The 15820-nt window shown below is 44.0% G+C and overlaps 1 protein-coding gene across 4 annotated transcripts in view; it reads left to right on the forward strand.

The window, feature by feature from the left end:
- Nucleotides 1–15820, forward strand: part of LOC126272310 (lachesin) — an 853630-nt gene that overhangs the window by 794624 nt on the left and 43186 nt on the right. For 2 of the 4 annotated variants that reach the window (XM_049975090.1, XM_049975087.1), the window contains one exon: nucleotides 4956–5190. In XM_049975090.1, the coding sequence (XP_049831047.1) occupies nucleotides 4956–5190 (235 nt within the window). The remainder of the gene's footprint in view (nucleotides 1–4955; nucleotides 5191–15820) is intronic. The other 2 variants (XM_049975088.1, XM_049975089.1) reach the window with 1 other exon arrangement.

The following is a 15820-nucleotide window of genomic DNA, read 5'->3' on the forward strand; positions in this document are numbered from 1 at the left end:
CAAACACCCAGTCCCCAGGCAGAGAAAATCCCCAATCCACCACTTCCTATAGCGAAGGAGGAGTTTATGTAATGGCGTTAACATAGATCCAAAGATAACAACAGAGAATTGTTGAAACTGGTCATCTACATGGATAAGTGATTTTAGCGATATTGGCAGTAGAAAATTTATTCAAATCGACACCACGCTGACGTTGTCGGAAGTGTGTTGGATGCGTCAGCCGTTAAGCTGATCGTGCGGTAATTCTCGCACTTGTCAGATCTTGCAATCTTCGGAATTCTGTAGACGATGTTTTTCTGGAAGTCAGATGGTACATCGACAGACTCATATATTCTACCCTCCAACGTCGTTTTGTTCCCAAGTCGCCCAACGGTTTCAGAAATTCTGATGGGATGTCAACTGTCTTTTCTGCCTTATTTGATTTTAAGTCCTGCAAGGCTGTTTTAAATTCTGATTCTAATCCTGGGTCTTCTCTTTTACTCGACTCCTGTTTCTACTAACACATCGGGCAAGTCTTCGCCCTCACAGAGGCTTTCAGTGTGTTGTGGAAAGACCACACTGAAGGCCTCAGTGAGGAGAAGACTATCAGCAACCGAATTATCATTGCACTCTTAATATTTCTATCCTGGCTTTTAATTTCACCGAAGGCTGTCTTGACATTTCTATATAAAGAGTAAGTCCTTCCGACAATGATTTTCTTTTGGATTTCTTCACATTCTTCATGCAGCTTTCGCCTTAGCTTCCCTGCACATCCTATTTATTTCATTCCTAAGTGACTTAATTTCGTATTCCTGAATTTCTCTGCACGTTTTTATACTTCCTTCGTTCGTCCATTATCTGAAGTAATCCATTGTTTCTTCTCTGTTATCTCCGTTGTACATATGTTTTTCTTTCCAATGTCTGTTTTCTCCGTCTTTACAGATGTTCATTCCTCTTCAACTGAATTGCCTACTGAGGTAGTCCTTGTCGCAGTATCAATAACCTTGCAGTAATTCGAGCTAGAGGAGCCGATAGAAAGTGGTGCATACAATTACTGAAGTTAGGCAATTCCTTGTCGACAGCAGTGAAAATGCTGCGGCTGTCTCTGGCCAACTTATTCCACTAAGGACGCCAGCACCTACTGTCGAAACCGAACAACGACAGGACAATCCATCTTATCAATGAGCGGCGCCATTTTGTTCTGGACTCTCTAGCGGCGTGCTACGGTACTGTGGCGCGGGCTTTGCATGTCTATTAGAACTGTCGACATGTACCTGCAAGACAAAGAAACATAATAATAACATAAATTTAGTTTTTCAACTTGACAGTTAAAACTTTACTACTGTCTCTTGTAGAACAGGTATGGACGTCTCTCACTCACTGGTAAGAAATGGATTTGTATTTCTAAAAGAAGTGATCATATGCTTAAATAAAGCATAGAAAGGAAACCATAGTGCAGGTCACTTTCGACAGTTTTTATGTCAGCCTCAGATATATCACTTACGAGTAACAGCGAAGCTGAGATTGTCAGTTGGAAAACTTTCTGTTACAACTCTTTGCCAGATGGCGACTGCTGCACAATAATTCGTTTTTAATGGGTCCGAGGATGGCATAGAAACAGGTTTCAAACCAGTTAACCAATAAAATAAAAATGTGGTTCAAATGGCGTTGGTCTCCCTGTAAACTTTTTAGATTTTATGAATGCAATGTCTATGTTGGCGACCAGAGCCTTGTCCTGGGAAAATGCAAATAAAATATTCAATTAAAAAAAACTAGTGTGGTTCGCCAAAATATTAAGGCACGTAGCGTATGTACTGCATCTGGACTCAATTTTTTTTTATCCTACTAATATAATGTTTTCATGGTATGAAGGATTTTATTCATAAAATGACGACTGAGATAGGTAAGTATATTTGTGTAAATCACTCAAAATATTATTTCATTATCATATGTGAAAACATAACCAGAAAATTTTTCTTTGTTTTGCTACTTTTTATAAAATTTCAAAAATGTTTTATATTTTCTGTGAAAGAGAGGTATATTTAGCATATTACATTCAGGCATACAAGTGTTCTGGGTTTTATTCATGATGGCTGCTGGTGATTCTTACTGGAACTGCATAATTTTTGTTCATCTTTGTCATCAACTTCCTCCTCGTCTTCTTCATTCCCACATTCATCTAGTGCGTCCATTATGAACGTGAAAGTTCGTTGCCGAATGGAGACGCAGTGCTCCGACGAAGAAAAAGTTCCACCTTTTTGTGATGAAGTAAACAACAACGTATTCGACAAATTGACGTATCTAAGCATATTACAGCATATTTTAATTATGTCCTAGTTCAAAATTACTAAAAACAAACAGAAATTCGCTTTATCTCATGAATCCACGCTACCACTACCGTATACAGCTTTATTCAAGCAGATTTAGGAACGTACTGGGAGCATGCAGAAAAGTAAACAAGTGATTCATAGAAAGATCATGGTGTAAATTAAACGCCACAATGACTCACGTTGTGGAATCAGTTAATTCCTTGAGCTACAACAAAGGCAAAATTTGGATATAGCATATGCACGGTGGGCTATTGATCGTGACCGGGCCAAGTATCTCACGAAATAAGCGTCAAACGAAAAGCTACAAAGAACGAAACTTGTCTAGCTTGAAGGGGGACACCAGATGGCGCTATGGTTGGCCCGCTAAATGGCGCTGCCATAGCTCAAACAGATATGAACTGCATTTTTTAAAATACGAACCCCTATTTTTTATTACATATTCGTGCAGTACGTAAAGAAATATGAATGTTTTAGTTGCACCATTTTTTTCGCTTCTTGATAGATGGCGCTGTATTAGTCACAAACGTAAAGTACGTGGTATCACGTAACATTCCGCCAGTGCCGCCGGTATGTGCTTCGTGATACATTACCCGTGTTAAAATCTTACCAATTACGGAAAAGGTCGATATCGTGTTTATGTATGGCTACTGTGATCAAAATGCCCAACGGGCGTGTGATACGTATGCTGCTCGGTATCCTGGACGACATCATCCAAGTGTCCGGACCGTTCGCCGGATAGTTACGTTATTTAAGGAAACAGGAAGTGTTCAACCACATGTGAAACGTCAACCACGGCCTGCAACAAATGATGATGCCCAAGTAGATGTTTTAGCTGCTAGCATACAAAATTGCGCGAGAATAGGGAATCTCAAAAACGTCGGACGTCCGTTTTAAGAATGCTACATCAACATCGATTGCACCCGTACCATGTTTCTGTGCACCAGGAATTGAATGTCGTCGACTTTGAACGTCGTGTACACTTCTGCCACTGGGCACAAGAGAAATTACGGGACGATGACAGATGTTTTGCACGCGTTCTATTTAGCGACTAAGTGTCATTCACCAACAGCGGTAATGAAAACCAGCATAGTATGCACTACTGGGCAACGGAAAATCCACGATGGCAGCGACAAGTGGAACATCAGCGACCTTGGCCGGTTAATGTGTGGTGCAGCAATATCTGAGGAAGGATAATTGGCCCCCATTTTATCGATGGCAATCTGAAAGGTGGAATGTATGCTGATTTCCTACGTAATGTTCTGCCGATGTTACTGCAAGATATTTCACTACATGACGGAATGGCGATGTATTTCCAACATGATGGATGTCCGGAACATAGCTCGCGTACGATTGAAGCGGTATTGAATAGCATTTTTCATGACAGGTGGATTGGTCGTCGAAGCTCCGTACCACGGCCCGCACGTTCACCGGATCTGACGTCCCCGAATTTCTTTTTGTGGGGAAAGTTGAAGGATATTTGCCATCGTGATCCACCGACAACGCCTGACAACATGCGTCAGAGCATTGTCAATGCATGTGCGAACGTTACGGAAGGGAACTACTCTCTGTTGAGAGAACTATCTTTACACGTATTGCCAAATGAATTGAGGTTGACGGACATCATTGTAAGCATTTATTGCATTAATGTGGTATTGACAGGTAATCACGCTGTTAGAGCATGCGTTCTCAGAAATGATAAGTTCACAAAGGTACATGTACCACATTGAAACAATCGAAATAAATTGTTCAAACGTACCTACGTTCTGTATTTTAATTTAAAAATCTACCTGTCACAACTGTTCGTCTAAAATTGTGAGCCATATGTTTATGACTATTACAGCACCATCTATCACAAAATATTTCTTTACGTACTACACGAATATGTAATTTAAAAAAATGGGGTTCCTATTTACAGAAAAGCTCTGTTGATATCCGTTTGACCTATGGCAGCGCCATCTGGCGGGCTAACCATAGCGCCCTCTGGTTTTCCCCTTCAAGCTAGACACGTTTCGTTCTTTGTAGCATTTTCGTTTGATGCTTATTTCGTGAGATATTTGGCCCGGTCACGATCAATGGACCACCTTGTATATATGTACTGACTGAGGAGGATACATACTAAGAACTTACTAAGAACTCGCGGTACTCTGCAGTTTTACGCCATCCGTTATACTAAACTACAGTACTGACTCATACTTAGTTTTCTGTTAAATGTAAGTGTAGGCTTCTGTGGCCATATTCACTCTCAATAAAATTCTTTTGGGTTGAGTCGTCTCAGTACAAAGCCATGAGGAAGGCCAGTGACCGAAACGTCGGGCAAACTTGTATCTTAATAATGCGGCCAACAGCCCAGGAGCCGGCCGCGGTGGTCTCGCGGTTCTAGGCGCGCAGTCCGGAACCGCGCGACTGCTACGGTCGCTGGCTCGAACCCTGCCTCGGGCATGGATGTGTGTGATGTCCTTAGGTTAGTTAGGTTTAAGTAGTTCTAAGTTCTAGGGGACTAATGACCACAGCAGTTGAGCCCCATAGTGCTCAGAGCCATTTTTTTGAACAGCCCAGAAGAATTTTATTGACAGTCAATTTTCTGTAGTGTATTATGTATTTTACCGCCCAACAGCATCAGCACAAAACTCTGGTTTTTTCCCACAGGTGAACGACACGTACAACCAGCCGGACAAGTGGCATGACATCTCGCTGCGGCCGCCGCAGGACTCAGACACGTTCACCCACGTCATGTCGTACAACATTCGCGGCCTGAGCCACGGCTCCATGTTCGAGGCTATAGTGCAGGCCAAGAACCGGTACGGCTGGAACGAGGTGTCCGACATGTTCCAGTTCCACACCAGGGGCGCCGGTGAGCATCGCCTCCAGGCCTACGGAATCGGTACTGGCACGACACTAACAACGGAAACGCCGCGTGACGCAAGCAAAGCATGTTCACCCATCCTGTAGTTAGCTTACGGCGCGCCATCACGGGGCTAGTTTGTGAGCTGCGTGGCAAGATTACGGGGCAGGTATACCCGAAACCTAAGGCCATTTAGGCACACAGAGTAGTCACGTTGTATACTCCAAGATAAATGTGAGGTGGTGAGGGAAATTACTTTGTCCTGATATACAGGGTGTTACAAAAAGGTACGGCCAAACTTTCAGGAAACATGTGGACATGTGTCCGGAAACGCTTAATTTCCGTGTTAGAGTTCATTTTAGTTTCGTCAGTATGTACTGCACTTCCTCGATTCACCGCCAGTTGGCCCAATTGAAGGAAGGTAATGTTGACTTTGGTGCTTGTGTTGACATGCAACTCATTGATCTACAGTATTAGCATCAAGCACAGCAGTACGAAGCATCAACAGGTTAACGTTCATCACGAACGTGGTTTTGCAGTCAGTGCAATGTTTACAAATGCGGAGTTGGCAGATGCCCATTTGATGTATGGATTAGCACGGGGCAGTAGCCGTGGCACGGTACGTTTGTATCGAGACAGATTTCCAGAACGAAGGTGCCCCGACAGGAAGACGTTCGACGCAATTGATCGGTGTCTTAGGAAGCACTGAACATTCCAGCCTATGACTCGCGACTGGGGAAGACCTAGAACGACGAGGACACCTGCAATGGACGAGGCAATTCTTCGTGCAGTTGACGATAACCCTAATGTCAGCGCCAGAAAAGTTGCTGCTGTACAAGGTAACGTTGACCATGTCACTGTATGGATAGTGCTATGGGAGAACCAGTTGTTTCCGTACCATGTACAGCGTGTGCAGGCACTATCAGCAGCTGATTGGCCTCCGCGGGTACACTTCTGCGAATGGTTCATCCAACAATGTGTCAATCCTCATTTCAGTGCAAATATTCTCTTTACGGATGAGGCTTCATTCCAACGCGATCAAATTGTAAATTTTCACAATCAACATGTATGGGCTGCAATCACGTCATCAACACAGATTTTCTGTGAACGTTTGGGCAGGCATTGTTGGAGATGTTTTGATTGGGCCCCATGTTCTTCCACCTACCAGACACAGAACCGAGCACTAATGACTGCAAGTCAGCAGATGGAGAGCAAAGTCAGCATTACTGTTGTCAACAGCACGTAGCGTCGTTTCCAAAAGAGAGACATTGCGCAAACGGTCTCATCTGTACTGCTGTCCAGATATTTTTAGTGCAGTAGAGATGCAAAGACAGGTAGGGTTAAGACATTAAACGAAGTGCAGTTATTTTGTAACAAGCCACCGGAGACCACAGGTCTCTTGATGCCAAAACACACAGAAAATATCCTAGAACGACCTCTTAAATTTTGTTGGTAGAGGCCGATTTCACACTTTACAACAACTTCCGTGTCCTGTGAAGTGGGAGACAAGATACCGGTGGAACTGAAGCTCTGGGGACGGGTACTGAGTCGTTCTTGGGCAGCTCAGTCGACGCCGGCACGGTAGGTCAACGTATTTGCTCAGAGAGCTGGCTGGTCTCTGTAATAAAAAAAATAAAAAAAATGAGTGAAGCGATCAACAACGACCTTCAACGTATGTCATGTGACGTCCGGTACGACCAAATAAAACGAAAAAGAAAGTAGGTAGAGCAATTGCCCCCGAAAGGCAAAGTTCCGGGTTCGAGTCTTGGTCGGACACACAGTTTTAATCTGCCAGGAAGTTTCAATTTCCATGTTCGTAATTTCACGATCTTTCGGCGCAATACCTTATTTGAATCATCATTTTCCCCACCACTAGACTTCGGAACGAATATATTCGCTTTTAACACCATTGATTATTACGGTAGTCTCTCGTGGTACTTATACGTTGATCAACGGAAATGCAAGTCGATTGTAAAGAGGTTTGAACTTTAACTCTTGCTAAGCTGCAAACTATTTAAATAAGTGTTAAGGAAATTAAGATTAGAATAGCACTTTATCCTCATAAACAACCCCTGTGATGGCTCATCTCCAAACACTAAGGCACTATGCATGATACTTTTAACTGTGATCATCCATAGACAGTAGAGCACCAGTGTTCATAAGTAATGAATAGTGTAGAAGAGTTTCGAAAATATTTTCTGTTGTTAAAAGTGTGTCTTTCGTTACTTCCTTAATGGTGCTACAAATATTCGCTACCTTTCGTGTCCGGCTCAGAGGCGTTAAATTGTATTCAAAGGAAATAGTTTGGTCCTTTTTAAATTTTAGTTACTTTATTTCTCACTTTCTGGTGACCCTACAACGGCAGTTGTAGTAGAGGGTTATTATGAAGTAGGAATTTCAGTCCAGGATACAATAATTCATTACGAGAAAATGTCGCTCAACATACAATACGCGTTAGACACAATCCATAACAGTCAGAAATGGGAGCCCTCAGCAATGCCAAATGATATGTAAGTCGAGGTCGGACGGCCCAAGAAAGAAAGGGGGAGGGAGGGACCAGTGGCGTTAGTTGCAACGGAACTTCAGGCGGAATCAGCGGTGACGAGTGAAGATGTGTACTGGACTGAGATGGGAACCTGAGATCTGCTTACTAGGCAGGCGCGTTGACCTACCAGGCCACCCGGACACAGTGTTCAAGGGAACTGTGCAGACCATCTCGGCACGCCTCTGAGCCGACCCACATTCCCATCTATCCGCAGTCCTTGTCTACTTCCTCCATGATCGTTACTCTGGGATTCCCGCAGGATGTCGGATGTATTTGGCATCCGCACTGAAGAAGATGGATTCGTTGACCATCGAGGCGAATCAGTTGTATGAATATGTCATGTCTGTTCTTTCGGACACTGAGGCGAAACAATTGCGTGAATGTGTGCTGTCTGTTCTTTCAGACACGTCTGAAAGAACAGACACCGTGCATTTATGTAACTGATTTGATTCGATGGACAACCAGGCGATCATTGTAGGCAAAATCACCCCTTCTTTCCGCCTCCTCGATTTCTATATCACAATCTATGGCCGTCCTATCGTCCTCACCCCCACCCTTATGTACCTTGGCTTCACCCTCGACCGTCTCCTCTCCTCGACCTCCCACCTCCGGACAATCCAAGCCAAGGCACACTTCTGACTCCATCTCCTCAAGCGCCTTTCTGGCCATACATCCTCCATACCCATACCCTCCATACCCATAAATCCCTCATTCACCCTATCCTTTGCTATCCCACCCTGCCGGGACCTCTGCTCCCCCTACCTTTTACAAATCCCTTCAGATCCTAGAATGCCATGCTCTTCGCCTCACCTATTGCATCCGTCTCCCCTCCCCCATGCGGATCCTGTAAGACCTTATTACGTTCCCACACCTCCTTTTCCTCGAAGGGATACAGATCCTCTACAACTCCTGTGAACCCGATCCTCCTCACCTGCTGGTCTCTCCCATCCTCTCCCGCCCCCATCTGCTGCTGCGCCTGTATTTCCACGTCCCACCTGCTCTTCACCTCTACACTCTCCATACCCTCTTCCAAGGTGGCTTCCGCCAGCTCCCCCACCCTGATGATGCCCTCCTCCCCTCCATCTACCCCTCCTACCAACTTTGATCCTCCCTCCCTCTTCCTGTGTTTGTTCCTATGGGCACCTTTCTCTCCCCTTTCCCACCCTCCTCCCTTTCTCCCCACTCCTCCCCTGGGCTTCTCCTACCGCCATACCTCCATTCCTCCTACCATCTCCTCTGCCATTGGCATCTTTGCTCTCCCTTCTCCCAGCCCCATCCCCTTCTTCCCCTCTTTTCAGGTTCCCAGACTCGCACACGTTACGTGGACATTCGCGCACTGGATATCATCGCCTAGTATTTGTGTGTGGCGTCGTGTTTGTGCTCAAGTGTACCAGTGATTATTCGTCTGTGCTCGAACGTTCGCATGTGACATCTATTATCTCTGTGCGTGTCCACGTGCCTGAACATTCTTATCTTGGACTCTGCGCCCGTGAACGGCTCCGTGTGTTTTAATTTTGTATGTCTACGTCTGTATATCCACCCTGTCTGTTCTACGATTGTCTTCTTTTGTATCTTTAGTTTTATCTGTGGCCGAAGAGAGGCGTAATATGCCGCTGCTGACCTACCTGTATCAGGTGTGAAATTAACAATAAAGAAAAAAAAAAAAAACGATGGACAACGAATCCATCTTCTTCAGTGCGGTTTCACAAATACGTCCAACCTCGAGCGGGAATCCCAGAGCAGCGAGCACGGAGGAAACGAACAGGAGCTGCGGATAGAAGGTGCTAGGTAGAATTGTGGGTTCTTCGAGATAGTCCGCGCGGTTCCGATAAACTCTGTGTCTTGGTTGCGCAGTAAGTTAGAATAGCTGTCTAATAAGCAGGAGGTCTATGTTTGAATCCCGCTCCGGCACTCGTTTTTAATCGTTGCCGCTGATTCCGCGTGAATCCCGGTACAGCTGATATCACTAGTCCCTAACCTCCTCCCTCCCACCCTCCTCACCCATTCCTTTGTTCCCCCTCCATCTTCAGTTTACATATAATGCTTCGAAGCTGTGTCCGAAAGACACAATGCATTCATATAAACGCCAAATAAGTAAGTCTGCATGACATGGCGCATAGGGCTGGTGGTTAACAACATTACGGTCACATTACACACTTGTTAAACGACGGTTCTGACAGCGTTTGTTAGATATTACTACAGGAAGGTAGTAATATCTAACCATCCGCTTACCAACGAATAACGTCTCCATTCTTGACATTTGGCACACACAAATGGGTAAACCGCACAGGCATATCATGTACAAAGAGTGTACATTGGTACCTCACAGGTCGTTGCAGAAGAAGTTCAGAAGAGCAATTCCAGACTCAGCTTAATAAATGAATATAAGTGCAAATATTTCTCGAATCTCAATACGACGCTTATTAATTAACACCATTTCGATTCGCTCATTCCACCGACATAATTCCGGCTCCGACATATTGATGCGTAACTGCGCTAAATTCTAAAGTTTCACTTTCATAATCATCTGCAATTAACACCTTTCATTGTTCAAAATAACGTCAAAGACATGTTGTTGTTCTCCTGGATCTGATACGAGGAAGAATTAGTATGCTTGACCGTTCTTCGTCACTCCACATGCAGTTGTCTCTAATAGAAGGGAAACATTCACGGTCAAGAACTGTTATTAATTGATCAGTGTAAGTGGTTCATGTGCACCTTCCCCATTTCTCGTTTACACTTTCTTTTGGCTAGAAACGCAAATCAGGTTCATAATACGGAGTTTCGAAGCGCCTGATAGTTGATCTGTGTCTTCAAAGTGTTTCGCAATGCGCAAATTTTGGGGAAAGAGAGATCTCAGCAATCGGCAGTAGAATCTCCAATTTACGCACCAGACGCAGTAAACCACGGGCTGCTAACTAATTCATTGCACAGCTTACACAGCAAACTGTGCAGAAGGGAATGATGTTAGCCTTTCCACATTCTGGCAGATCCGATTAGCGTGCAAGCAAAAAGGATTCGGTTCGGCCAACACTTATAACAAAACTATTCTTCTAACTACGGATTTAAACATTTCCAGCACTATTGCAACCGTAGCAGAGACCAAATTATAATCAATAAATGCTGCTACATAAACAGAGTGGATGAAAGACGTTTCACACTACAGACAGAAAGCATTTGGGGTAGGAAACTATTCCATATAAGCGTTCGTTTAACTAGGCGTATACAACATCCGGAAAAATTAAAAATGACTAGACTGCGTACTGTTCTACGATTGTCTTCTTTTGTATCTTTAGTTTTATCTGTGGCCGAAGAGCGGCCTAATATGGATCTGATAAGGTTTTGGCTCACCTCCATATTTCTAAAGAAGTCTCTCAAAGCAGTGTGGTGCACCATCGTGTTATCATAATCGATGATTTAACAAAAGTTTTCGTAGTGCGATGATTTTCGAAATTAAAGACTGACATCGATTGAAGTAATTTAGTTGTAGCGTGAAAATGAAAAATAAATAAATAATTAAAATAAATCCGCGATTTATCCTGAAGGTAACGCTGATGGCACATACATCATTGCGAAATTTTGAAACGCTTGCCATAGTCGTTACCTGTATCTACATAGCAAAAATGGTTTGTTACTCTATATTCTAAAAAATACAAAATGTATGCTTTCTGTATCGTAGCTGTGCATGAGTAGTATCATCTCCTTGTATTCTGTTTGGAAATTGCTTGTATGATTGATATACTATTAAATTATTATCTTAGGCTTAAAAATATGAATTACGGGTTTTTCTTCCGTTATCTTGTATAATTTAAGTTTTGGATCTGACAGGGTACCATGCTTTTATACTTACTTCCTAAGAGCATACGATCACCACAGTTTCATGAAACAGACGATTCTTTAAACGTAACAATATTTTTACAGAAAATTACCTGAGAGGAACAGCACTGGATATATTTTAAATGATTTTTACCATATCGTGCTTCGGTAGTTGCCATATTATGTTAGCTCTCCTTCCGCCACATCCAGTACCTTAACTGTGTCATGTTACTGTTAACTAACGCTCTGAACGATACAGACGGTGATCGGTTTACAGGCCGACGATATTCTTTTACAGTGGCATCAAAGAGAGTTATGTTAACGACGCTAAAACCGTAAAAACTCACTTTAGTGGCGACGCACTCACTTTGAGAACTTGGACAGTTTACATTACTTGTTCGATATTTAAGTCACAAAATCATCGTCTGGCTCACTTGGCTGTACAAAACACGAGTGCATCTCCGTGGCATAGCTGCCTCTTTGCTCAAAGCATTTGAACGACACTGAGAGAATTTTCTATTAAATGGTAGGCGCACATGACGCTCTGGTAGCTATGCCAGTAAGCTATCTGATGGCGGACGACGTCGAAACCGTTTCGGTACATCTGATACCGCCCAGGCGGCATATGCCGTCATCGGACCAGAATCTATGTCGTCTTTCCAGGTGTAGTAATTTTGTCCTAAGTGTAGGTCAGCTATTAACTTTCGCCTTCGTTGTCAATGCACTTTACGAGCCGTAGGATGAGCTTTCTGTTATCTTCGCCAAAAAAAGTATCCCGCCGCCTCTTAGGACCATTGTTTGACGATCTTCTGGACCTCATCGTTGATAGAACTTCACTTTAGAAAATTTGATATCATATTGCCGGTGGGATTGACGTAATTATTTCTTCCCTAGATACTCCTGACGTTGGTCTAAATAGGCTATTCGTAGTTATTATTATTAGTACTACAACTATTATTATTTATGACATTTTCAAGTGAATTCAGGAATCAGTTACTTGTCTTGACAGTAGGATCGTCAGAAAGAAATCACGCTCCACGTTAAGGGCAAGTAAATGCCTCGGCAAGGATTCATATCTCGTTCGTCGGCTGTTAGAATATTGCTGCGCGATGTGGGATCCTTACCAGGTGGGATTGACGGAGTACATCGAAAGGGTGCAAAAAAGGGCAGCTCGTTTTGTATTATCACGTAATAGGGGAGAGAGTGTGGCAGATATGATACGCGAGTTGGGATGGAAGTCGTTAAAGCAAAGACGTTTTATGTCGCGGCGAGATCTATTTGCGAAATTACAGTAAGCAACTTTCTCTTCCGAATGCGAAAATATTTTGTTGAGCCCAACCTACATAGGTAGGAATGACCATCAAAATAAAATAAGAGAAATCAGAGCTCTAACAGAAAGGTTTAGGTGTACATTTTTCCCGCGCGCTGTTCGGGAGTGGAATAGTAGAGAAATAGTACGATTGTGGTTCGATGAACCCTCTCCCAAACAGTTAAATGTGAATTGCAGAGTAATCATGTAGATGTAGATGTAGACATGAACACACTATTGGCCATTAAAATTCCTACACCACGAAGATGACGTGCAACAGACGCGAAATTTGACCGACAGGAAGAAGATACTGTGACATGCGAATGAATAGCTTTTCAGAGCATTCACACAAGGTTGGCACCGGTGGCGACAGCTACAACGTGTTGACATGAGGAAAGTTTCCAACCGATTTCTCATACACAAACAGCAGTTGACCGGCGTTGGCTGGTAAAACGTTGTTGTAATGCCTCGTGTGAGGAGGATAAATACGTACCATCATGTTTCCGACTTCGATACAAGTCGGAGTGTGGCCTATCGCGATTGCGGTTTATCATATCACGACATTGCTGCTCGCGTTGGTCGAGATCCTATGACTGTTAGCGGAATATGGAATCGGTGCGTTCAGGAGGGTAATACGGAACGCCGTGCTGGGTCCCAACGGCCTCGTATCACTAGCAGTCGAGATGACAGACATCTTATTCGCATGGCTGTAATGGATCGTGCAACCAGGTCTCGATCCCTGAGTCAACAGATGGGGAAGTTTGCAAGACAACAACCATCTGCTCGAACAGTTCGACGACGTTTGCACAGCATGGACTATCAGCTCGGAGACCATGGCTGCGGTTACCCTTGACGCTGCATCACTGGCAGGAGCGCCTGCGATAGTGTACTCAACGACGAAACTGGGTGCACGAATGGCAAAACTTATTTTTTTTCGGATAAATCCAGGTTCTTTTTACAGCATCATGATGGTATGGGGTGCCGGTGATTACACGTTTCGGTCACCTCTTCTTCGCTTTGACCGCACCTTGAACAGTGGACGTTACATTTGAGATGTTTACGATCCGTGGCTCTACCCTTCATTCGATCCCTGCGAAACCCTACAATAAAGCAGGATAATGCACGACCGCATGTTGCAGGTCCTGTACGGGCCTTTCTGGATACAGAAAATGTTCGACTGATGCCCTGCCCAGCACATTCTCCAGATCTCTCACCAAGTGGAAACGCCTGGTCAATGGTGCCCAAGAAACTGGCTCGTCACAGTACGCCAGTCACTACCTTTGATCAACTGTGGTATCGTGTTGAAGCTGCATCCAAAGTAAGTTGGACAATGCCCAGGCGTATCAAGGCCGTTACTACGGCCAGAGGTAATTGTTCTGGGTACTGATTTCCCAGGATCTATGCACCCAAATTGCATGAATATGTAATCACATGGTAGTTGTAGTATAATACATTTGTCCAATGAATATCCGTTTATCATCTGCATTTCTTCTTGGTGTAGTGATTTTAATGGCCAGTAGTGTATTAACTTTGTTCTCAATGCACTTTGTGAGCCGAAGGATGAACTCTCTGTTATCTTCGCCAAAAAAAAGTCGGCCGCTGCTTCTTAGGACCATTGTTTGACGATCTTCTGGACCTCATCGTTGGTATGACTTAATTTTAGAAAATTTGATATCATATTGCCGTTGGGATTGACGTAATTACTTTTTCCCAAGATACCTCTGGCGTTGGGCCAAATAGGCTGCTATTCGTAGTTATTATTATTATTATTAGTGTTATTATTATTATTATTTACGACATTCTCAAGTGAATTCAGGAATCAATTCCTTGTTTTGACACCAGGATCGTGAGAAAGAAATAACACGCCGCGCTAAACGCAAGTAAATGCCTGAGCAAGGATTTTTATCTCCTAGACATATATAGAATGCCAGAATGAGATTTTCACTCTGGAGCGGAGTGTGCGTTGATATGAAACCTCTTGGCAGATTAAAACTGTGTGCCAGGCCGAGACTCGAACTCGGGACCTTTCCCTTTCGCGGGCAAGTGCTCTACCACCTGAGCTACCGAAGCACGACTCACGCCCGGTACTCACAGCCTTACTTCTGCCATTATCTCTTCTCCTACCTTCCACACTTTACAGAAGGTTGGGGGATGTTTCCAGAATGAGATTTTCACTCTGCAGCGGAGTGTGCGCTGATATGAAACTTCCTAGCAGATTAAAACTGTGTGCCCGACCGAGACTCGAACTTGCCCGCGAAAGGCAAAGGTCCAGAGCTCAAGTCTCGGTCAGGCACACAGTTTTTATCTGCTAGGAAGTTTCATATATGTTCCATCAAATTACCACGCTCCAAAAATAAGGAAATCCTCTAACTTTCCAGAAACTACAATTGTTGAAATAGTGTATGAGTGAATCAAGCTGGTGATCCGCAGGTCGGCGGCCATTAACTATAGATGGCACACCGTGACGGAAGACGTAGAGTACATGACAGTACTATAAAAATGTTGTAATTATTCAATGCTTAATGTTCTACATTTAAATCCCTGGTACAGTATAAGAGCGCCTCATGAACGGGTTGATAAATAAAGAAATAAGTTATTAAGGTACATGGTGTGTGGTCTCGTCAAACAACAATTTAGATGATGGGCTTGCTTTGACGGACTCTTTTGGACATTGTGAAAGAAGCAACGAAATCCTGCGATAGGGTTGCAAGAAAAATGCCATCTGAAGTCGCGATATGAAGCTGTGAAGGAATGGCAGCACCCGGAGGAAGAGGAAGCTGGAGAGCCCAATGCCAGATGACACCGTCGCCGGGGCCTTGTAGCAGCGCCAGCTTAACGACACGCCGGAGACTGCGGGACGACTTGTTTGAATTCCCTAAGTAGCTTAGCGTGTCTGCGTCTTGACGAGCGTGCAACGAAGACGGAAGAGTGAGAAGGCTGTGCCACAGCGGCTTAACCGCCTCATCCCCCCCACTCTGTCCGTCTCTCTCTCTCTCTCT

The sequence above is a fragment of the Schistocerca gregaria genome, chromosome 5 (assembly GCF_023897955.1).
Source record: "Schistocerca gregaria isolate iqSchGreg1 chromosome 5, iqSchGreg1.2, whole genome shotgun sequence".
Classification (NCBI taxonomy): Eukaryota; Metazoa; Arthropoda; class Insecta; order Orthoptera; family Acrididae; genus Schistocerca; species Schistocerca gregaria.